This window comes from Dromiciops gliroides, chromosome 1 (assembly GCF_019393635.1).
Source record: "Dromiciops gliroides isolate mDroGli1 chromosome 1, mDroGli1.pri, whole genome shotgun sequence".
Classification (NCBI taxonomy): domain Eukaryota; kingdom Metazoa; phylum Chordata; class Mammalia; order Microbiotheria; family Microbiotheriidae; genus Dromiciops; species Dromiciops gliroides.
The window spans coordinates 131,926,165-131,950,323 of NC_057861.1; the positions used below are offsets into that span (position 1 = coordinate 131,926,165).

General features: G+C 36.9%; 1 protein-coding gene across 1 annotated transcript in view; it reads left to right on the forward strand.

Moving 5' to 3' along the window:
• Positions 1 to 24,159, forward strand: part of ANGPT1 (angiopoietin 1) — a 328,587-nt gene that overhangs the window by 163,606 nt on the left and 140,822 nt on the right. The window contains exon 2 of the mRNA XM_043979816.1: positions 11,621 to 11,776. Coding sequence (XP_043835751.1) covers positions 11,621 to 11,776 — 156 coding nt within the window. The remainder of the gene's footprint in view (positions 1 to 11,620; positions 11,777 to 24,159) is intronic.

Genomic DNA, 24,159 nt, shown 5'->3' on the forward strand with positions numbered 1-24,159 from the left:
CGGGTAAGAAAACTGAGGTATACAAAGATTAAGTCACTTACTCAGGCTCACTCAGCTAATAAATACTTGAGGCTGGATTTGAACTCATCTTTTCCTGACTCCAAGTTCAGCACTCTACCCACCATACCACAATTTATCCAATAACAACAATATGGTAAAAAGAAACAACTTTAAAAGGATTAAGATCTCAGAACAATGACCAGCCATGATTCCCTAACTAAAATGTGATGGATTGAAGATGCAAAATGAGGCATACATTTTTGGAAATGAACAGTGCAGGTATCTGTTTTCCTTACTGATGAATATTTATTACCATGGTTTGGGCAGCAGTAAATACTTGTCAATTGCTTACTTAGGTAGCAGCTTTTGGGTTGTTTTCAGATCATGTGATGATTACCTAGGTGATCAGGAGGCAGAGGCAGACCTTGACGGCCTTATCTCTCCAAAACTTAACTGACTCAATCGGTCAGTATTCCTGAATTTGATTTTTTGGGAGAAATTGTTTCATGACTATTATTCAGGGATATGATAATTTTAAGAACATTTCTCTAGTAAAGTAGGTGAAGGGGAAGTCTCCCATTGTTGTTTATATTAGAAGGAATCTTTGAAATCACACCTGAAAGGGATTTTAGAGACCATATGGTCTGACTCTATGTACAGCTGAGAAAATTGAGACCCATAAAGATTAAGTGATTTGTCCAAAATGACAGGAGTTAAGACTAGAACCTCTGTTGCCTGACTTCCGATGATGCACTTTCTCACTTCCTCCCCTATAAATTTCTAAAATGAAAACACGAACTAGACATATATCTGTGTGTATACACAGAGAGATATATGTATTTTATTGTTGTTGACCCATTTTCAGTTGTGTCTGATGCTCTATGACCTCATTTGGAATTTTCTTGACAAAAATACTGGAATGGTTTTCCATTTCCATCTCTAGCTCATTTTACAAATGAGGAAACTGAGGCAAACATGGTTAAGAAACTTGCCCAGGGTCACACAACTAGTGTCTGGGGTCAGATTTGAACTCAGGCCCTCCTGACTCTACAGGTGGTGTTCTATCTATTCTACCATCTAGCTGCCAATAAATGTATAATATGCGATATATATATATATATATATATATATATATATATATATTATGTATAATAATGCATAGGTTTACATCTATTTTTTAAAAATAACTGCATCCAACTCTTCTCACACTCTCTAAGTTTGAGAGGTGGTACCAAGGGATATCACATAAAGATGCTCAGGAGAGTGAATGGGTCCATGTGGAGGGAGACACCTTGCCCTCACATCCTGTATTGGTAGTTCAAGAGTAATGGCTCTTAATGTATTTTACATTCTGCAGTCCTCTCTTTCCTTTCCCTCCTGCCTCTATGTGTGTTCATGTCTTCTTCCATTTCTCTAAGAGAAATGCTTCTTAACTTGGGTTCTGTGACTTTATATTTTTATTATTTAATTTTCAGATCTGCATTTCAATAGACTTAGTTTCCTTTGTAATCCCATATATTTTATGATATACATTCAAAAACATTATTCTGAGAAGTAGCCCTTGGGCTTAACCAGATTGCCAAAGGGATTTGTGACTCAAAAAAACCCCCAACTATTAAGATGCTGTATGGTCTCTTCCAGATTTATAATTCTGATGGGCTTTTCTCTAAACATAACTAGCAGGCTTCCAGACCCAAAAAGAATGAGTTTCACTGTCACATTCTCCAGGTCAAGAACTATTTCAGTCCTTGTTAAATAGATGCATTGCATAAAAATTTATACACACAGTACTTTTACACTTAGTCAAAGTGCCCATGTAATAGAAGTTGGCAGTAGAAATACCCTCAAATAAGATATTTGGCCTCATCCATGTTTTTTTCAAGCCCTTAAATCTAGATACATTGGCCCATCCAATGTGGCCATTGATTTATGGAACAATTATATTAGACAAAACCATAATCATCTTTTTAGATTTTTTGTATGATTCTGACCTTTTTTATTGCTCTCCCATAGTTGTACCTCTGCTTTTATTTCATGGTTGTTTTGGCATAACTGAGTAATACCATATGTACCATGCAATGTGGGTCCCCTTAATCCACACCATATTTGAAAAAGAACAATACCCTTGTGAATTTTATAGGGTTTAAACTTTATTTTCTTAAATAATATTTAGAAAACGATGTCTTCAGTTCTATAAGATGGGATATAAGATAACTCTTAAAGCTACAGTACAATGCTTTGTATGTATGTATATACTTAAAAGTATGTTATAAACATACCTGTGCACACAAATATGCATGCATGCACACATGTGTGTATGCAGATATATGTGATGTGTATATGTGTGTGTGTGTGCATGGATATATAGAGATAGAAATAGAGATAGAGATAGATATTTCTCTCTCTCTCTCTCTCTCTCTCTCTCCTCTTCTTCTGCAGGACATTCAAAGCCCTATGCAAGGGTCCTCCATAATCTCCTCGAATCCACATTTTCAACTTTATCTCACATTACTTTCTTTCAGATACTCTATGACTCTTGCTCACTGGGCTCCTCTCTGTTCAATTCAATCAAAAAATATTTACTGAGCTCTTAGAGGGCCAACCTTGTCAGGGCACCCTGGCTTAGAGTCCTACCTCTGCCACAAAATGACTGTGTATACCTAGACAAGTCACTTAACCCCTAGGTGCCCTAGGCAATTCTCTAAGAGTCCAAATTACAGTTAGGTGCTCATCTCTATTGTTAGTGTGGAATATGAGGCAGAGGGGAGGTTCAAACCAAGATTCTGTAAACAAGATATAAAATGAAAATGTGTATTTTTTGAGATGTAATAAGCAACATAAAGTTCTGTGCCAGGTGTTGCTGATCCCAAGGCAAAAGCAATTTGGCCCTGCCCTTTCCTATCACAGCAGTAGCATGCTATAGAAGACAGAGCCTTATACCTGAAGTTAGATAGGCCGAGGTTCAATTTCTGTCTCCAGGACTTCATCATATGAATATAGATTTTGGCATTTTGGCATAGAAGCAATGAGTCCAACAAGTACCTTTGTAAAATGAGGTGAGAGATCACATGGATTTTTAAGTATCTGAGGGGGGTTTAAATCCAGGATCTAATTCTAAATTTTAAACCCTATCCACCATATTGTATTTTCTCTCTGCATTTAAAAAGACTTTGACAAGCTATATCCATGTCAGCAATTATTATCATTCTCTGTTTAATTGTTCACTCTCACCACGCATGGACCACACTCCTTTTCCCTTTCTCTTCCTTACTCCCCAATCCCTTTGACTTGAAATTACATGTGTTAACCCATCCTTCAAGGCCCAGCTTCAGTGCTATCTGCTTCATAAAGCTTTCTTTTGTTTAAAGTAATTTCTCCTTTGGTTCATTCAAAGCATTTTATTAGCCCCTCTCATGTACTTATATTTTCTTTTGAATACTATTATCTGTGTACATGTCTTCTCTTCCTTAGTAGACTCTAAACCTCCTGATGATAGAATCTCTTATGTTCTTTGTCTCTCCTCTAGTGACTAGTAATACTAGTATTACTAGTACTAGTAATACTACTGATTGCTGGAATTTATATGGTTAATTGTTTATAAAGCTCTTTACACACATTTCATTTAGACTGATAACAAGGTCTAAATGAATGGTATATATGGCAAAATGTGATGAAAGGTCTAATATAAAGTAAATACTATTATTACAGTTAAGTCCTAATTAGTATAAATAGAGAATCCCCTGAAGTACTCACATGTATTCAGATTCACACATTTTGAAGTTATAATTATGTAAAATATGGTAATTGGTTCCAGCCTAATGGAAATGTGCGCTGTGAATTTAAATAATGTAACCACTCTGGGAGATTTGTTATTTGTACTAATTAGCACCTAGCTGTATTCTCATTTTACAGATGAGGAAGTCAAGTCTGAGAGAGGTTAAATGACTTGCCCATGGTCACATAGATGTGTCTGAGACAAGATTGGAATCTAAGTCTTCCTGAATCAAAAACTATCACTCAATCCATGTCACCCTGCCTCTTTCATACTTTTCTTTCATTTGATCTTCACAATACACCGCTGAGATATGTGCAATGTCTTACCCATAGTAGATCTTTAATAAATGTTTAGATAATTTAAATGTGGCACTCACCGAAAGCTTTTGTGTGTAGATATGAAGCAGCAAAAGACTTTTGAAAACAGAAGGAAACCTATCTTCAACTTACCTTACACTAAAAAGGTAGTATGTGAATTTTTTCAATTAAAAAAAAATAGAACTAGTATTAGTGATGAGCACACCAAGGCCAACTCTCTATTATACCATGAGATCTATCAACTGTTTAATGAACATTATTGAAACGTCTATGTAAAGTTGCAGAATAGACTTGCGTTTGCTAATTTTAAAGGTCAGCAAAGACTTGCTTGAGAGGCAGACATGGCAGATGAGTCATGATGCTTTATATATACTTGAATTATTAGCCTGCATCATAGTCAAATGAGATAGTAGGCAAATCGGTTTTGAAGTTCTACAACCCCATAAGGTAATTGGAATTAATTACTAGATAAGTTCTGTGTGTGTGTGTGTGTGTGTGTGTGTGTGTGTGTGAGAGAGAGAGAGAGAGAGAGAGACAGACAGACAGACAGACAGAGACAGAGAGATACAAAGACAGAGAGACAGAGAAACAAAGAAAGACAGAGACAGATTTGGTTGATTTTATTATCAACTTTTATCATCTTGTTGTATTCACTGAATCCCAATAGCATAGGAGTAAACTCATCCACTCATAACCTCAATCCCCTTTCATCCCATTTGTTTTGTGACCTCACTCCATCAAAAATATCTATTTTCTCATACATCTCTCACTCTTTACTTTTATCTTCTATAAATATAAAAATGTTTAGGTTTTCCATCTTCAGAAAAATCTTTAAATTGACCCTGTTATGACAAGCAGTTATGATGGGAAAGTCTTACTTTATATTGACAGATATCTGCCAAATTTCAAATTCTGTCATTCTGATGTTATCTACAACTCCAATGTTTTTCCCCCTGTATTCATCCTCCTTAACTACTTTGCAACATTTGACACTGATGACTATTCTTTCCTTCTTGATGGCCACTTGCCCTTAGCTTTTTCAACATTTCACTCATGTTTCTCTTTCTTCTTCTCCATTCCTCTCCTCTTTTGCTGACTTTTAATCCTCCCATTTCTTAACTTTGCATGTTCTTAATGTTGTCCTTATCCCTCTTTTCTCTATATATTCTCTCTCTTGCGAAACTCATCTGCTCCACTGTCTTCAGTTATCGCTATGAAGATCAGACAGTTAGCTGTATTTGGAACCACCTGAAATTCAAAAGTAGTGATGAATACCAACCTAGAGTGAGGTCTCCCAGTGGAATGTCCTAAGGATTTCTGTCTTTTGCTTTTTAACATTTTTACTGATTATTTGTATTACATTCTTACCAATTTGTGCGTAACAGAAAAATGAGAGAGAGATTAAACTACTGTACTCCCCAAAGCTCTTGATAGCTTAAAATGATATAGAAGAGAAATAAGATGTAGGACTGAAGGTACAAGTGGAGGACTTTTATCATTGGCAACCACTCTGCTTTAATAATAATAGCTAGCATTGATAGAGTAATTTAAGTTTTATGAAGTGATATATATATATATATATTCTCTCATTAGATAGTCACAACAAATCATTCAAGATATATACTATTATTACCTTCATTTTACATCTAAAGAAGCTAAGGCTGAGAGAGGTTAAGTGACTTATGTATATGGTTTGGTCACACAGCTAGTAAGTATTTGAGTCAGAATTTAAACTGGATTCTTCATGACTCCAAGTCCAGCACTCTTCCCAATACACCATCTAGCTATTCTATAGACAAATGTAAGTTGATGATAGACAAAACCATCTAGAGTACTAGTCATATCTAAAATTGTCTGATAGATTCTCTTCAGGTGGAAGTCTCATTGGTGCCTCAAAACTGATAGCCACAATACATTTTTTTTTCTCTTTCTAATTCTCCATGTTGATGGCATCACAATCCCCTCAGTCACTCAGGCTTGAAATATCTGAATTATCTTTGATTCCTCTCTCCTCATCCCCACCCACTACAAATAATACATTGAGAAGCCCAACCTTTCTGACAGCATTTCTTTTGTCTGCCTATCCTTTTTGTATAAGATACCCCCATCAAATAATCAGTAACTATTAGCCCTTAGTTATTGAATGGGCATTGTTTCAGACTGAGGCCTGGGAAAGATCTTAAGTTAGAAAGGGCAAGGTCACCCACTGCATCCCAGGCCATGGCCAGTCTTCTTGACTTTTGTTTTGCCACTGAACTTCAAAGGCTCTGGCTGGAGGAGAGAAGGAGGCTGATGACTTTGAGAAGTTCTGCCTCACTTCAGTCTAATTCATGGGCGAGTCAAGACATCACCCTTATGATGTCATTGGTCCTCTTCTAAAATGAAGGACAAATGACAGCAACTACTATTGGCCAGGTGATGTACTAGGTGATGGGATTATGAATACAAAGAATCAAGCATTGCCTAGTTCAAGAAGCTTACATTCTCTTTATTGCCTTGCCTAAACTACTGTATTAACTTTTTAACCAGAGCCTCCATCTCTAGCTCTTCCCTATCCAATCCATAGTTGGCACCCAAAGAATCTTCCTAATGCACAGCTGTCCTCACTAACTTTCAGTATCTTTTTATTGCTTAACAAATAAATTCAGAACCCCTGATTCTGACATGATTCAAGGTGATCTAAATCCAGCTGCAGCCAGATTTCTTCTATTGCCCTTCATGATCTGTTTCCAGTCAAATTAGACCATTGTATCTCCCTCATTCTTATCTGGCCTTCTCCCTCCTTAATGGCTTCACTCACCATATCCACCTGGTCAGGAATATTCCACCACCCCTCCCCCATCTCAGGCTATTTAATTCCTTCCCTTTCCTTTGAGGTCTAACTCTAATATCACCTGTCTTATGAAGCCTTTCCTCATATAATATTCCCCTCCCCCAGCCTGAAAGTGAGCTTTCTCTTTTCAAATTCCTTCCAGGCCCCTGTCTGGCTCCTTTTTTGTACTTATCTCACTCTCCTGTGTTTCTTAGTAATTTGTGTTTGTGCCTTCACCCCCCTAAACCTGTTCATCATCATTGATTTCCATATGAAAAAGGACCTGAGAGGGCATCTAATCCAACCCACTCAAATTACAGAAGGGTAATCTGAGGTCCAGAGAGAGGTTAAATGTCTTACCCAGGGTGACATACATAGTAAATGGACAGTTTGGATATCATATTGCTGTGGTCACCTAGCACACAAAGGCCTTTAAAAATATTTGTTATGAGTTGAGTTCAGTGAGAATAGTAGTATTTGAAGTTAGATTAGATTATGGATTTTAAAAACTCATTTTAAAGAGGAATACTGTATTTGCCAAGGAATCAACCAACATCTTCCCTTGTAAGAGAAAACATTTCTCTTGTCAAAACCTTTTCTCCTTGCTTTTAGTACACCTTTCATATTTTATACTCTTCTGTTTAATTTAGTTCAACATCTATTTATCAAGAGTTTTATGTATAACAGGCAGTATTAGTTTCTGAGTTCTAGATTCTATTTATAGGGGATCATAGGGGTATGTTATGCTCAGTGGGCTCTGTCTCTCTGTACAAAGCTGAGCAGCCTGCTTGGGAATCTAGTGACTTTTACTGTGTGGTGTATGTCACAATCATTCGTGATAAATAGAATGAGAATGAGAGAAAACTTGGCTGAGAGTCTATAATCTAGGAGCATAGTGTGGTTAATAACCAATGGTTCTCAAGGGTCCCAAGAGAGAAGGTAGTGGCCAAAGAGCAGTGAGCAAATTCTGTCCAAACCACTCCCTAACCTTCTTTCACCTCTTGTTGGCATGACTCCATGTCCTTAAGGCCTTTTTAGCTATGATTTGGTAGTATGAAGTAAAAGCAGCTCTCTTGTCTACCTGTCGTAAAGCTCTAATAAAGTAAATGCTGAATGAACTAAAACTAATGAATATATAAAGGCAGATCTTGAAGCTTACTTTGCCTATGACCAAATTACATCTTCTAGCAAGTTACTAAGCCATTGCCTTCTTAAGTTCTGGATGATCCTTGGGACAGTTTGACTATAAAATTTTTGGCTATAGTTTGGGAGTCCCTTGTTTGATAACCCTGGCAAGGCCTTATGGTCCCTGGTCTCAAAGCTTAAGGCTCAAATCTGAGAGGTGCATAAAATATCCAACTATTAGGTAGCTGGCATTTTCTGCAAACATGATTGCAAAATCAGTAGGGAATATGGACAGACAATCAAATTTGTTGTAAATCTTTTCTGGGCTCAGCTGATGTGGCCCATCAAGATGGATTTCACAGCTACACATCTGCAAAGGAATGTTTATAGATAAGATGAAAGAGGTCCTCCTTATTAATCACACATTGTATATTTGACTTTTGCTTCCCAGTTCAGCCTTTAAATCAACTACATCTGGTTCTTGCTACTTCACTGTGCAGGTTACGTTTTTTCTTAAACAATAAAAGGCAGTTAGTTCATTACTGCTGTAAGAAGGCAGGCACATTTGATTAAAAATGGATTAACTAGGGAGGCATTGGTAGTTTTCATGGCGGCCGCCTTAATAAAGAATTTGATAGCAGATTTGAGACTTTCAAAAAATATGATCAGGCAGTTCTCTGAGTCTCTTTACAGTCAATCTGTTTAATGCTGACATTAAACAGTCCTGCTGCTTGGTTAGTGTTGACCAAAAGCAAAGACAATATTGGCCAGTTTCTAGAGGGGTGGACTTAAGAGTTAGTTAAGACCTGGGTTCATATTCTTCACCTGACATTTACTAGTTTCGTGACCCTGATTTAGTCAACTATTTTCTATGAGCTTCAGTTTAATTATTGATTAAATGGGTATTAAAATGCTTGTAGACTCTAATTCACAGTGCTCTTGTGAGGCTCAAAGGAGATAATACTTGTAAGGAGCTTTGAAAACTTTATAATTTGTTGTTGTTGTTATTGTTCAGTTGTTTGTCAGCCATGTTTGAGCCCTTGTAACCCTATCTGGGGTTTTCTTGACAAAGATACTGGAATGGTTTGCCATTTTCTTTTCCAGCTCATTTTATAGATGAGTAAACTGAGGCAAACAGGGTTAAATGCCATGACCAGGATCACACAGCTACTAAGTGTGTGAGGCTGGATTAAACTCAAGTTATCCTGACTTCAGACCTGGTGCTCTATCCACTGAGCTAACTTCCTCAAACTTTACAATGTAATATATTTATTGTTATTTGATGTTCCCTGTCTACCTCTGTCAACTATAGAGTTTGTCATATATCAGATTAAGAGTCAGCAAATAGCTGTTTTATATCAAAGTTCCCAAGACCTCAAAAAAGAAAATAAATTCAATTTTGGTAGATGTTTATCATATGCAATGTATAATTAGGAATAGATTTTGGATCTGTAATTTCATTAACACAAGAAATTTCCAGGTGAAGAAACCTCCTCTACAAAATCAGGTTGGCAGTTTCTTTGAAATTTATAATCTTAAAGTTGTGATTTGACCAAAATCATATAGTTAGTAAACTATAAACATTTTTAAAAGCAATATCAAAATATTTTTTAAAAACCACCAAATGGTTCACTAAACCTATAAGAGAAAAACAACATACACAAAGTTGCTAATAATACCGAATGGTATTTGTGAATGATCATTTGGCATGGTTATCAAGGACTAAAAGTTTTGTGGTAAGCAGTTATAGACTTCAGAGTTCAAACCCAGCAATGCCTGTTTCTGTGGTGTGTGGCCTTAGAGCTGACTTTCCTGGGATCCAATTTCCACATATATGTAATTGGGATGATAAAATGTAGCCACCACAAAATGGACATGTGGGATTTGAGTAAGCAGGCAATATATATGCAAGAAAATTTGGACTTTCATCTCCCGAGTTGTTGACTTGCTCCCTGATAATAGGTCACTTTATTCCTCTAGGTCCCTACTTCTATGGGATCAGAGGATGAGGAATTAAATGGTGATCTCTCTGGGAAGAAGAAATGCTATTCTATGAGTTGATCATTTTAGCGTCTACTGTGTAGCTATGTGCTCCATTCTAACCCAATGGTCCAATGAAGCCCTCTGCTTCTCCCCTATGCAGCTTCCTTAGCATAAGCTTGGTATCAACAACCTCTTAAGATCAAGAGCCCTAGGTAGCTATCCTTCATTACCTCCAGAATGAGTCTGTATTTTATATGAAGACAATATCAGCAGGAATCAAAATTGGAATCTGGTCTTTTAGTATTGAATAAGCATAAACACAGGGTGAGAGAAAGCAATGGGCTCTGCTTCTTTGTAAGTCTGTATCCTTGGCCAAATCACTTAAACTCCTGAAAGGCATTTTTCTCTTGTGTTTTAAAATGTCCTTCCTACTGTATGAGCTCATTCTGAAGATTCAGTAGAATTTTGTAGCTCAAACTATTTTGAAAACTGTAAAATTCAGTAATATTCCTAAAGCACACATTTAAACATGAAATTCCCCTATTCAATAAACTCTGGTGACTCCCTGTTACCTCTGGGTTCAGATATAAACTCTTCTGCTTTACATTGAAAGCTGTCAACAGCCTACCTCCAACCTTCCTTTCCAGCTTTATCATATGTTATTTCCCTTCATGCTTTCTACAGACCAAACTGACCTTCTTGCTGTTCCTCATGCATGATACTCCACACCTTTGTACAGACTTGCAAAACACTCCCTTTTTGAATCCTTAGCTTCCCTCAAAGCTCAGCACAAGCTACAGAAGAGTTTTCCTGATTGCCTTAGCTGTCAGTGCCTTGTATTTATTTGGATATATGTTAGATATATTTATATATAGAAATGTTGCCTTTCCCAATAGAATGTAAGCTTCTTGAGGGAAGGGCTTGTTTCATTGTTATATTTGTATCTCCAGTGACTGACACAGAATAAGCTATTGCTAAGAGCTTGTTGATTGATCAATAGACATTTAAGTTATTATTATTATGCTAATGGTGTCTACTATGATGAACTAGGAGAATTGAGAATCTAATGTGTTTCTCCACTGTTTCTGCCATTTCTTGCGAAGTAGAACTAGAACCATAACTAGGCGGAGAAGTATGAAGTTTTGTACAAGGGTAACAAAGTTTGGATGGCTCTGACAGCACTTATTCTCCTTTGGTTGCATAGAAACAAGTGAGTTAGCAGGAATAATTAGTTAAAATTGGAAGCCACCAGATAGTGTAATCTCTTCCTCCAGTAACCACACTTCAGCTGCATTCCTGACCCTGTCCTGCCCAGCTCCCTTTCCCCAGATGTCATTCTCTCTTGTATTGGACTTCTTTTCTCCTTAGGTTTCTGTCTCCTTCCCCCTTTGCTACCCATTTGAATTTTATTTGAAATGTTGATTTAGTGCATGAATTTCATGCTGCCTGCCCTGGATACCATAATTACGAGTTTTGTCTCTTAGCAGGCCATCATCAGATGAGGACTGATTTGGCAACTGTGCATTGTTGAGTTATATTAACTAATATATGCCTCACCGGAAAAGGTCTGACATAGAATGTACTATGTTCTTTCTTTATCCCTCACAGCTTGAGAATTACATTGTGGAAAATATGAAGTCGGAGATGGCTCAGCTACAGCAGAATGCCGTTCAGAACCATACGGCCACCATGCTTGAGATAGGAACCAGCCTTCTTAGTCAGACAGCAGAGCAGACAAGAAAACTTACAGATGTTGAGACCCAGGTATGTCCCTGGGGCCAGACTTGACAAGCTGTTAACTATGAAGATGTGTGTGGGTTGTTTTGTTTTGTTTTTAAGTTCTCTACAAAAACAAAGAATGCATTTCAACACAAAGATTCAAGGAGCATATACATTCTCTACTGTATACTTATTGCTAACAGCAACAAGGACAGACTGGCTTATTTTGTATGGCTCTTGATTTAATGAGGGTTGGTAAATTTATCTTTGTATGTGTTTGTAAAAAAAAGGACTGGCAACAAGACTAATCAGCATTTAACTTCCAATAAACAGTCGGGCTACCAACTGGGAAGTGATATAAGTGTCAAGCAAAATAAATCATTTTTAAGGTCAAGATAGCACCTTTGATGTACATTTCAACTTGTCACATTATGTGAACTTTCATGTATTTTCTATAATAACTTTCCAACAATTTGAACACAGTGGTCCCTATGGAGTTTTGCAGGCCTGATGGAGATGAGCCCACAAAGGGAATTTATAACTAACAGGAATGTGTAGAATGTACTGTTTAAGATGAGACAGAGTGATGTTGTGGAAAGAACACTGGATGGTGAATCAGGAAACATAGATCCTAGCTCTAAGCCTTTCTACTCACTGCCTGTGTGACCTTAGGCATAGCATCGTATTTCTCTGAGTCTATTTCTTTGTGTAAAGAAGGAAAGATAGAGCAGATGTTATATATGGTTCTTTCCACCTCTAATGTGCTATGATTTTATAGCACATGGGCAATATTTTTACATAATTAACATATACTTAAGAACCTAAGGCATGGGGAAGCTAGTGCAGTGGATAGAGCACCAGCCCTGGAGTCAGGAGGACCTGAGTTCAAATCCGGCCTCAGACACTTAACACTTACTGTGTGACCCTAGGCAAGTCACTTAACCCCAGTTGTCTCACCAAAAAAAAAAAGAACCTAAGGTATAATTTTGAACAGAAAACTAGATGAAAACCCAAGGCCTTCTTTTATCTGCTAACTCATTTCATGGATAGATGATCATTATAACTGTAACTATTCAGTTCAAATAACTTGGATGAAGAAAGACATGATATTGTTCACCACTGATGTGAAAATTGATAACGGTAATAGATCATATTCATATGGTACTTTGAGAGACAGCATGGAGTTAAGAATAGAGAGCTGGCCTCAGGAAAAAGTAGATCTTCTTTGAAGTTCTATCCTTTGCTAGGTAGGGTGGTAGATACAATGCTGGGCCTGAGTTAAAATTCAGCTTTAGATACAGATGAGGTGTGACATTGGTCAAGTCACTCTTGTCTACCTTAGTTTCCTCAACTAGAAAATGAGGGTAATAATAGCACCTACCTCCCAGGGTTGTTGTGACAATCAGGTGAGATAATATTAAGCGCAGTGCCTGGCATACAGTAGGCATTTAATAAATGCTTGTTTCCTTCTTTCCCCTCAAGTCTGTTCCTCATCCATCTTACTTAGTACCTTGTATAAAGCAAATGTTGATTTGTACTGGTAAAAGGAGTTTCTTCATTGGGAGTCCCTTATACAAATGAAAGATAGCTGTACATATACATGGACTCTCGTGCTTTTCACACAGTAAGCACTTACTGAATGCTTTTTCATTTAAATGAGATAACATGTAGGGTACTTTGCAAACTGTAAAGTACTATTAAAAAGCTAGCTATTATTCAAAGAGAGAGAATGCGTGTTTGGCATACTGAAGGTGTTGACAGAGATCGCTTTTGCCACAATTTCTCAAAGGTTGGTAGGGACAATATTATTCCCATTTAAACACTGATTACACCAATAGTTTCAAAAGAACCAATAAGGAAACTGTGATTCAGAGGGCATAATTTACTTGAATGGCATGACAAAATCTAGTTCAGGGACTTATATCCATGGCTCCCCACTCTAGGTCTTTTTTCTTTCTGCTGTTCCATAGATACCTCTCACAAGAGCTTGCTGAGGTGACAAAACTTGATATTCAAGGGAGAAGAAGACTTCCTTAAGGAGGGACTAAACTTTGTCCTTTGGCTATTACTTAATTTTCTTGGCAGCTAGATGGCACAGTAGAGTGCCAGGCCTGGAGTGAGAATGATCTGAGTTCAAATGTGGCCTCAGACATTTATTAGGATAAGTAATTAACCCTGTTTGCCTCAGTTTCCCTACCCATAAAATGAGCTAGAAAAGGAAATGGTTAAACCATTCCGGTATCGTTACCAAGACAACCTCAAATGGGGTTATGAAGAGCTTGAAATAACTGAATGACAGATTGCTTAATTTTAGATAGGGGGTTTCATGCACACTTTTCTGCAATTAGAGATTTTTCTCTTGATTTGGAGAGTTATGATCACTGTAATAGGCTCAGCCTATTTAGTGGAAGCAAATAGATGTGTGAATTTTATTTATTTAGACTGTTGCAGAAGGATGTGTCCTATTTGTGATAAATCATGTTCTTTGCACTCAAGTCCTGATCCAGGCCCAAGTTTATAAAATCCATCCCAATTTTTTACTTAGGCACATTATGTAGAAGATATTTACAAAAGTAGGTACAAAGCCAGTTTCTCTTATGTTGTCTAGATCTGCCCTATTCCCTGGTAATAACCAAATACTTTTTTTTCCCATTGCCTTTCATACTTTTCCACATTCTAAGGAACATTCTTATTTCTAAAACTGACTTTACACCTGCAATAAAGGAACATAGCTACATGCAGTAATCACAACAGTTTTGGAATATAATATAATCTGTCTTTCGAATAGTGATGTAGACAAGTAGAACAGAACCTTCCTTTTCTAGTTCCTTCTTAAAGCAGTTTACCATGTTCCATTCTTGATCTTCCAACATGCTTTGATTAAATACTTGATGCATGGAAAGCACTTCGTTTTACAATATTAAAATCAACATGATATCATTAGACAGCACTGTCTTTGAAGAAGAACTTGAGTTTTTAGTGAACTTCAAGATCAATATAAACAACCCTTTCCCCTTGCCCCTGAAAAAGTGAATGCAGTCTACCTTTTATAGAAACATATCTTCTAGGAGTAAGGAGGTAACAGTCTTACTTAACTTTTTCCTGGTCAGAGCATATCTACAGTATTTTTCTCAATTCTGAGCACCAATTTCAAAAAATTTAATAGTATTTCATTTTTTTCCAATTACATTTAAGGATAGTTTTCAGCATTCATTTTTGTAAAATTTTGAGTTCCAAATTTTTCTCCCTTCCTTTCCCCCTCCCTAAGAAATCTGATGCAGGTTATATACATACATATTTCCATATATAAATATATATACACACATATATACACATATTTTCATATATAGATATATACAAACATATTTCCACATTTATCACATTGTGAAAGAAGAATCAGAACAAAAGGGAAAAGTCTGGGCACCAACATTTAGGAAGACCACTGAATAGGTGAAGAACATCTAGAGGGCAAGTAGAAGAGTAAAAGAGCAGAGTCCCTACTGTTGCAGATCTGGTTGAAGGAACTAAAGAACATATAGCATGGATAAGAGAAGATTCATCCAGGTAGATTTGGGGTGGGGAGACATGATTGCTAGGCTCGAGTATTTGAAGGACTGTCATGTGAAAGAGACATTAAACGTGTTCTCTTTGGCACCAGAAAGCCAAAGGAACAGTGGGTAAGAATTAATTTAATCTGATGTCTGGGAAAATCCTAATCATTAGTTGTACAAAAGTGACTAATCTGTCTCAGGAGGTGATCAGTTTCCTCTAATCAAAAAGGTCTTCAATCAAAAAACTACTGCAAACCACACCAATTATTGCAAACCACACTAGTCTCTAAACCACATTAGAATAATATTTTAAAACTCTAATAGCTGGGGCAGCTAGGTGGCGCAGTGGATAAAGCACTGGCCCTGAATTCAAATCCGGCCTCAGACACTTGACACTAGCTGTGTGACCCTGGGCAAGTCACTTAACCCCCATTGCCCTGCAAAAAAAAAAAGAAAAAAAAAGAAAAAAACCCTCTAATAGCTTCATATATATATATATATATATATGCCTCTCTACCCAAATAAAATGCAAATTTTTCAAGGATAAGGATCATATATATATTTTTTTAATTTTTACATCACCTTGTGTGGGCTAGTATAATGTCAGGAATATAATAGGTGTTTGGCAAACTCTTCTTAATGAACATTGATCAACAAATACTTCTTAATTCCCATTGGTTGGTAGCTTTGATAGAAAGCATCTATCAATTCAATGGAAAGTTTATATGATCTGAAGTGAGAGGAATCAAGTTCAAATCTCAGCTCTGCCATTTACTACATATGTCCCCAGGCAAATAATTTAATTTCTCTAGGCCTGAATTTCCACATCTCTAAAATAAGGGAGGGGTTAGTATATTATCAATAAGGACCCTCTGTGATCTTTAGAAGAATGAAATACATGAAGTAGGAAGTTCAATGGTCTATACCTTTAATGTTAGGGGATTAAACTTACACATAAAATGGAAGAGAGTTACAGAATGAATTTGAAAACAGTACTGCAATACTGCAAAATTTGATGCAAATAAAAATTATACTTAAAAACTAAACAGAGTAAAAATGAAGGCCTAGAATAAAATATATTTTACTTTCTCTTTTCATCTTTCATAATACAACTCCTATAATGCAGGCAGGTTCTCATTATCTCTCCCCTGGGCTATTATAAAAGACTTCTTCTTCTTCTTCTTTTTTTTTTTTTGGCGAGGCAATGAGGGTTAAGTGACTTGCCCAGGGTCACACAGCTAGTAAGTGTCAAGTGTCTGAAGTCAGATTTGAACTCAGGTCCTCCTGAATCCAGGGCCAGTGCTTTATCCACTGTGCCACCTAGCTGCCCCCTATAAAAGAGTTCTAATCCATCTTCCTATACCCAATCCCATCTTTCTCTTCAAGATATCCTGGATATAGCTGCCAAATTGATAATGGGTCTATGATTTCACTGTTATAGAGAAATCTTGAGCAAGAAAACCCTCTGCCAATGAAGGTTGGCACCTCTTCTGCAACTTACAGTCTGTGAGAATTGCTTAGAGCACTTAGAGGTTAGGTGACTTATCCAGGGTCACACAGCTACCATGTGTCAAAGGCAGGACACAATCCCAGGTTGTCCTGGCTTTTGGCTTTCTATCCCTTATAGTTTTTGCCATATTGTTATTCTTTAGAAATATCAGGGGTCTGACCATGTAATTTCCCTATTCCAGAAGCTTCAATGGTTCCCTATTGTCTCCGGGATAAAATGAAAGTGTTTCTGTTTGGCTTTTAAACCTTTTCCACACTGATCACACATTGCTTTCTTTTGCTCTAGCCAAACTGGCATATGTGCTGTTCCTTGTACACAATACTTCATCTCCTGTCTCTGTGCCTTTGTATAGACTTCCTTTCATGTTGGAAATGTCTATCCTCACTGCAACCATATAGACTCCTTGATTCCCCTCAGTGCTGAGCTCGTGTAATCTTTTTTTGTAAGAGCCTTTTCTGATCTCCTCACTTGTTAGTCCTCCATCAATTTACCTAAATGACATTTGAACTAGATACTCTGTAGGTACCTCAAACTGAATATGTACAAAATGGAATTCATGAAAAATTTCCCCACAGCCCAACTTCTCCCAGATTTCCCCTTTATTATCAAGAGAAGCACTACCCAGCCACCTAGTGTCAGGGTTTTCTTCACTGTCACTAATACTACATAATCAGTTATTAAATATTAACAGTGACATATTTTCTTATATTCCTTCCTCTTTAATCACAGAGCCAACATTCTAACTTAAGCCATAATCTCCTCTTGACCGAAATATTGCTTTTGTCTTCTATTTTTTCAACCTACCTCCAGTCTCTTCCCACTCTAATACATTCTCTAGATTGCCTCCAAAGTGATTTTTTTCTAAAGAAAGCATAGAGGGGCCGCTAGGTGGCACAGTGGACAGAGCACTGGCCCTGGAGTCAGGAGTACCTGAGTTCAAATCCGGCCTCAGACACTTAACACTTACTAGCTGTGTGACCCTGGGCAAGTCACTTAACCCCAATTGCCTCACTAAAAAAAAAAAAAAAAAAAAGCATAGGTCCTGGGGTGGAGCTAAGATGACAGAATATAGGCAGAAACCCTGGTGAACACTCCCAATATTCCCCTCTAAATAATTTAAAATAATGTTTCAAATCACATTTGGAGCAGCAGAGCCAACAAAATATGGGACAAGACATTTTTCCAGGCAAGACAATTTAGGAGATTAGCAGAAGAAGTCTGTAAAATGGAATGGAGACCTGTGCAGAGTACACACAAATTGTAGAAACACCATTATGGACCTTGAAGATAGCAGCAACAGCAGCAGATTCAGGAGCTCTCAGCCCAGAGATGATTAGAGAGATCAGACAACTTCTTAGGAAGAGATTACAGGGGATCTGTTACTGGCACTGGGTGCTGCTAGCACTGATTAGTAACTCTATTTCTCACAAGCAGTTCTGGGTCATAATTTCAAGGTGAAGAGGGGAGTACTTGTTTTTGGTAACAAGGGAGTAGGGGACCTGGTCACAGTTCCAAGACCAGGAGGAATACCAGAACTTGTAGTTTCAGAGGAGCAAGGGCCCTTCTTGGGTAAAGAACAGAATGCAGAAGAGCAGTAACCACAGCACTCCCTGGATCACAACATTTTAGAACCACCACAATCTTGAAGACCTCTCCCTCCCAGAAATAGCTCTGAAAAGGGAAGCCCCCCAAATCCTTAAGCTTGGCATAGTGTCTTCTCATACCCAGGTGAACAGAGCCAACTTTAACATAAAGTTCAAAGTCAGGAAATAGTCTGGAAAAATGAACAATCAAAAAAACCCCAACCCCACAAACTTGATCATGCAAACCTACTACAGTGATAGGGAAGACCAAGACAGAAACTCAGAAGTAGATAGAAAACAACATAAAAATAGCTACAAACTAAACCTCAAAAAAATGCTAATTGGACACAATCTCAAGACAAATTCATAGAAGAAGTAAAAAAAAAGATTTTCAAAATCACTTAAGAGTGGAAGAGGAAAATTTAGGTAAAGAAATGGGAGTGATACAAGAAAAAAAAGAATTAACAGCTTGGTAAAAAAGGCACAAAAATAGTGAAAATAATACCTTAAAAACAGAATTGGTCTAATGATGAAAGAAGCATAAAAATTCACTGAAGAACACCTTAAAAAGCAGGATTGGCCAAATGGAAAAAGGCATAAAAGCTCACTAAGGAAAATAATTCCTTAAAAATTAGATTTGGGCAAGTGGAAGCTACTGACTCCAATATTAAAAAGCAATAAAACAAAATCAGAGAATGAAAAAATAGAAGAAAATTTAAAATGTCATTGGAAAAACTACTGAACTATAAAACAGATCAAGCAGAGATAATTTAAGAATCACTGGACTACATGAAAGCTATGAATGAAAAAGAGCTTACGTATCATATTTCAAAAAGTTATCAAGGAAAATTGACTTAAAATTGTAGATCCAGAGGGTAAAATAGAAATTGAATCAACCAATCATTTCCTGAAAGAAATTCCAAAATGAAATCTCCCAAGAATATCATAGCCAAATTTCAGAGTTCCACAAAAATATTGTATGCAGCCAAGAAAAAAAATCAGTTATCTTGGAGCTACAGTTAGGATCACATAAAATTTATCAGCTTCTACATTAAAGGAGAAGAGTGCTTAGAATATGATATTCTAGAAGGCAAAAACCAAAAAAACCCTATGATTACAACCAACAATAATGTATCCAGCTATACTGAATATAATCCTTCAGGGAGAAAAATAGACATTTAATCAAAGAGAGGACTTTCAAGCATTCCTAATAAAAAGACGAGAGCTGAATAGGAATTTTGACATTTAAATACAAGACTCAAGAGAAGCATAAAAAATTAAACATGAAAGAGAAATCATAAGCCACTTCATATGTTTAAATTGTTTAGATTCCTATATGGGAAGATAATATTTGTAATTCTTAAGAACCTTATCATTATTAGGGCAGTTAGGTGTCTACATAGACAGAGGGCATGAATGTGATTCAGTTATGTTGGGATGATCTACCAAAAAAAGAAAGAAAGAAAGAAAGAGGAATGCACTGGAAGAATGGGGAAAGGAACGATAGAATGAGGAAATTTTTCTCACATAAAAGGAACATGTAGGGAACAGCTTTTACAGTGGAAGGGAAAATGTGGGTGGTAGTGGCAGTGAATGCTTGGACCTCCCCTCATTCTCATCAGAATTGGTTCAAATAGGGAAGAATATATAAACACATTCAGTTGGATATAAAAATATCTCTGACTAACTTAGGAAATGGGATGGAAATAGGATGAGCTATGGGGTGGATAATAAAAGGGAGGGAGGATTAAGGAAGGCAATGGTCAGAAATAAAACAGACTTTTGAGGAGAAACAGGATAAAAAGAGAGAAGGATCAACAAAAAAATAGAAGCATATAGCAGAACAGATTAGAAACCAGAATCCAACTATAAGGCTTTTTAAAATTTAATAATTTAATTTAATTTTTTTTTTTTTTTGCAGAGCAAAGAGGGTTAAGTGGCTTGCCCAGGGTTACACAGCTAGTAAGTGTCAAATGTCTGAGACTGGATTTTTTTGAACTCAGGTCCTCCTGAATCCAGGGCTGGTACTTTATCCACTGTACCACCTTGCTTCACCCAACTATATATTTTTTACAAAGGACATACATAAAACAAAATGATGTACAGAATTAAAATAAAGGGCTGGAAGAGAATGTATTGTGCTTCAGTGGAAGTTAAAAAGAGAGGGATAGTAATCATGATCTCACACAAAGCAAAAGCAAAAATAGATTAAATTAAAAGAGACAAAGCTACCACAGACGATGAAGTAATGTAAAAATTACTGCAAGTTTCTCTGATAAGACCTCATTTCTCAAATATATAGGTAACTGAATCAGATTTTAAAAATAAGAGCCATTCCCCAATTAACAAATTGTCAAAGGATTTGAGCAGGCAGCTTTCAAAAGAAGATATCAAAACTATCTATAGATATATAAAATACTCTAAATCATTATTGATTAGAGATATGTACATTAAAACACCTCTGGGGTACCACTTCATAGTATCAGAAAGGACAAATGCTAGAGATATTGAGGAAAAATAGGTACACTAAGAAGATATATATGTACATTTGTTTGCTCATTGTCTCCTCCATTGAATGTAAGCTTCTTGAAAGCAAGGACTATTCTTTAACTTTCCTTGTATCCCCAGAGTTTAGCTTGTCAGCTAACTTCACATACCCTTGCTGCCTCCTTTATCTGGGCAACTTTTTTTTTTAAAGAAAAGAATTGAGGGGCAGCTAAGTGGTGCTGTGGATAAAGTACCTGCCCTTCATTCAGGAGAACATGAATTCAAATCCAGAGCAGATACCTGACACTTATTAGCTGTGTGACTCTGGGCAAGTCACTAAACCCTCGTTGCCCTGAAAAAGAAAAGAAAGAAAAGAAAAGAATTGAAATGTACAAGTTCATGAATCTTAAATTTCATGTCAGTCTCTCTTATTTTTGCTCTAATGTGTTTTGGAAAATTTAAGCTTTTTAAAAAAAAGTGTTCCTTGGGGGCTTGTTCCACATACTCTCTACTTTAAAAAAAAAATGATGTATCTTGTGGTATGTTCCTCAAGAGGAAGGAAATAGGTTCTGTCAGTTTAATAGGAACACTTAGATCATTGCTAAGCAGCAGGGATGAAGAACAAATGGCAAGAAAGTAGCCAACCTGAGCTTGCTAGCCCTTCACAGTTCTGCCAACTGCCCCATTTAATGTTTTAACTTTTAATGGCAGGTCCATTTTATACTTTCTAGGGAACAAATTACAATAAAACAGCAAAACTGAAGTACTTGCCTTGCCCATGAGATATTCAGGGAAAAACCTATAGGTTAGCTATAATTGAAAGTGCAAATCAGTCGACCAAAACACACGTTCATCTCCCATCATGAGTCATTCACTCTGTGAGATGCTGGAACAAAATGACTAAAATGATAGTATCACCCCTCAAAGAAATGACATCCAAATGACTCATGGGAACCCATAAACAAAGAGAAGAAACATATAATCAACAAAAACAAACAAATAAAAATCCTCATACACTTCTAAGTCAGGGGGTCTTAACTTTATTTTGCGTTGGACACCTTTGGCAATCTGTTAGAGCCAAGACTGCTGTGGATTGTTGCCTATATTCAAATTTGAAGGAAATGGTAAATTTCTGTTGGATGTTAGTGAAAATAAAATGTATTTTTGTTCCCATCCAAGTTCCCAAACACTCTGAAATATACCCACGGACCCTTTGTGGTCTGTGGAGCCGAAGTTATGAAACCCTATTTTAAGTTATCAGCACAATTCTCCTTTCTCCCTGGTGGGTTCCACTTGTCCATCAGGTTCCAAGAGTGCTGACTCAGCAGTACCCCATAGTTTTATTTAGATCTCCTTTGGGAGGGTGCTGATATTGGGGTTGTTAATGTTCTGACATTGCAGTGGAATTCTTCTGTCCTAGAGGGTTCTTTATAGTGCCCTTAAAACTGAGAATGCTATCTTGTGGTTTGGACTCCCCTGGAAGGCAAACACAATGGGGCTCCTAGACTAGAAGATCTTTTTTTTAAAATCAGACTCACACCATCCAAATAACTCAGAGTAATAGCCAGGAACTAGTCTGTTACCCTCTTATAGCCTGTAACTCAAGATCAAAAGATGACATTATCCTTAAACCGTTTTCTTTGACCATATGGAAGAGCACATGACAACTTCTACTATAAGGGAGTCTGTTCCTGAAGTAAAGATTTTCTTTAGTTCTGCCTGCCCCGCCCCCAGGTTGTTGAGTCTGTGCCCTTTTCCTCCCTCGATGGGGCTTTCTTTCCATACTATAATTTGGATGTCCAGTTCTCCTCAAATTTTATTCACCCTTATTTATACAGTGTTTTTTTTTTTTTTTTAGTGAGGCAATTGGGGTTAAGTGACTTGCCCAGGGTCACACAGCTAGTAAGTGTTAAGTGTCTGAGGCTGGATTTGAACTCAGGTACTCCTGACTCCAGGGCTGGTGCTCTATCCACTGCGCCACCTAGCTGCCCCTTATATAGTATTTTTAAAACCAGCTTTCAGAACCTCTATTCATGCCAAGGTAAAAATGGTTGACTACATATTTTGCAGGGAGAGATCTTAGAAATAATTTAAATTTAAGCCCATTCATTTTACATATAAGAAAACTAAGATAGGTAAAGCAACTTGTTGAAGGTTAGGTAGTAAGTAACAGAGCCTACGTTGGAACTCAGGACTTTTGGCTGCAAATTCAATACTCTCTCCAATAGACCCTGTGGAGTTTTTGCATTTTAAATGGGATCAAAGTCTCAAGGTAAAGAGATGAAGCTCTAACTATGGAATATTTGAAGGGGGATGTCTAGAGTTGATTATCTGCTTATACTGAGTAGCTAGTTAGTGTACTAGAAAGATCCTTTGATTTTGTTTTCTTTATTTTTACAAATTTACATAGTTTTCAAATTAAAGATCAGGAAAATAATAGGCCTTGGCTTTTCAGTAGCAAACTATGCAGATTTTTTTTTCTCTGAAAAAGGTAACATCACCATACTTGCCTTGGGAAAAGACATTTTTTTCTTTCCATTCATTCATATTTGACAAATATAGAAACTTTGAGTTCGTAGTAAAAAAAAAAAAAAGGCCTGGCATCAAATCCTTGCTCAATTATTTTCCAGCTATATCACAATGAGCAAGTCATTTTACTCTGAATAGTCTTAGTTTTGTCTTCTGTAAATTGCTGGTGCCAATCCATTCTGCTTGGGCTTTTGGGAAAAAATAAAACAAAACAAAACATGTTCTAAATCCATGGTGTTTAAATATAAAATTATTCTATACATAGATGTTACAGTTATACATAAGGATTTATCCTGACCACTCCTGTGAACTATTATTGTTCAAAAACTGGATAACAAGGCATTGATTCAAGTCTCTCAGATGTAGTAATGTACACTTCAAATAATTTCTATCTAAATGTTACAGGACATGTCCAAAGGATACTAGGTGGTGTACTGGATAGAGCACTGGACCTATATGCAGGAAGACCTGAGTTCAAATTCAGCCTCAGACACTTACTAACTGGGCAAATCACTTAACTTCTCTCTGCCTCAGTTTCCTCACATGTAAAATAGGTATGTTAATAACACTTACTTTACAAGGTTATTGTGATAATCATATGAGATAATATCTGTAAAGTACTTGGAACTGTACTTGGTTGATTTGTTGTTGCTGTTCAGTCATTTCACTATCCCCTTTGGGGTTTTCTTAGCAATGATCCTGGAATGGTTTGCTGTTTCCTTCTCCAGCTCATTTTATAGATGAGGAACTGAGGCAAAAAGGGTGAAG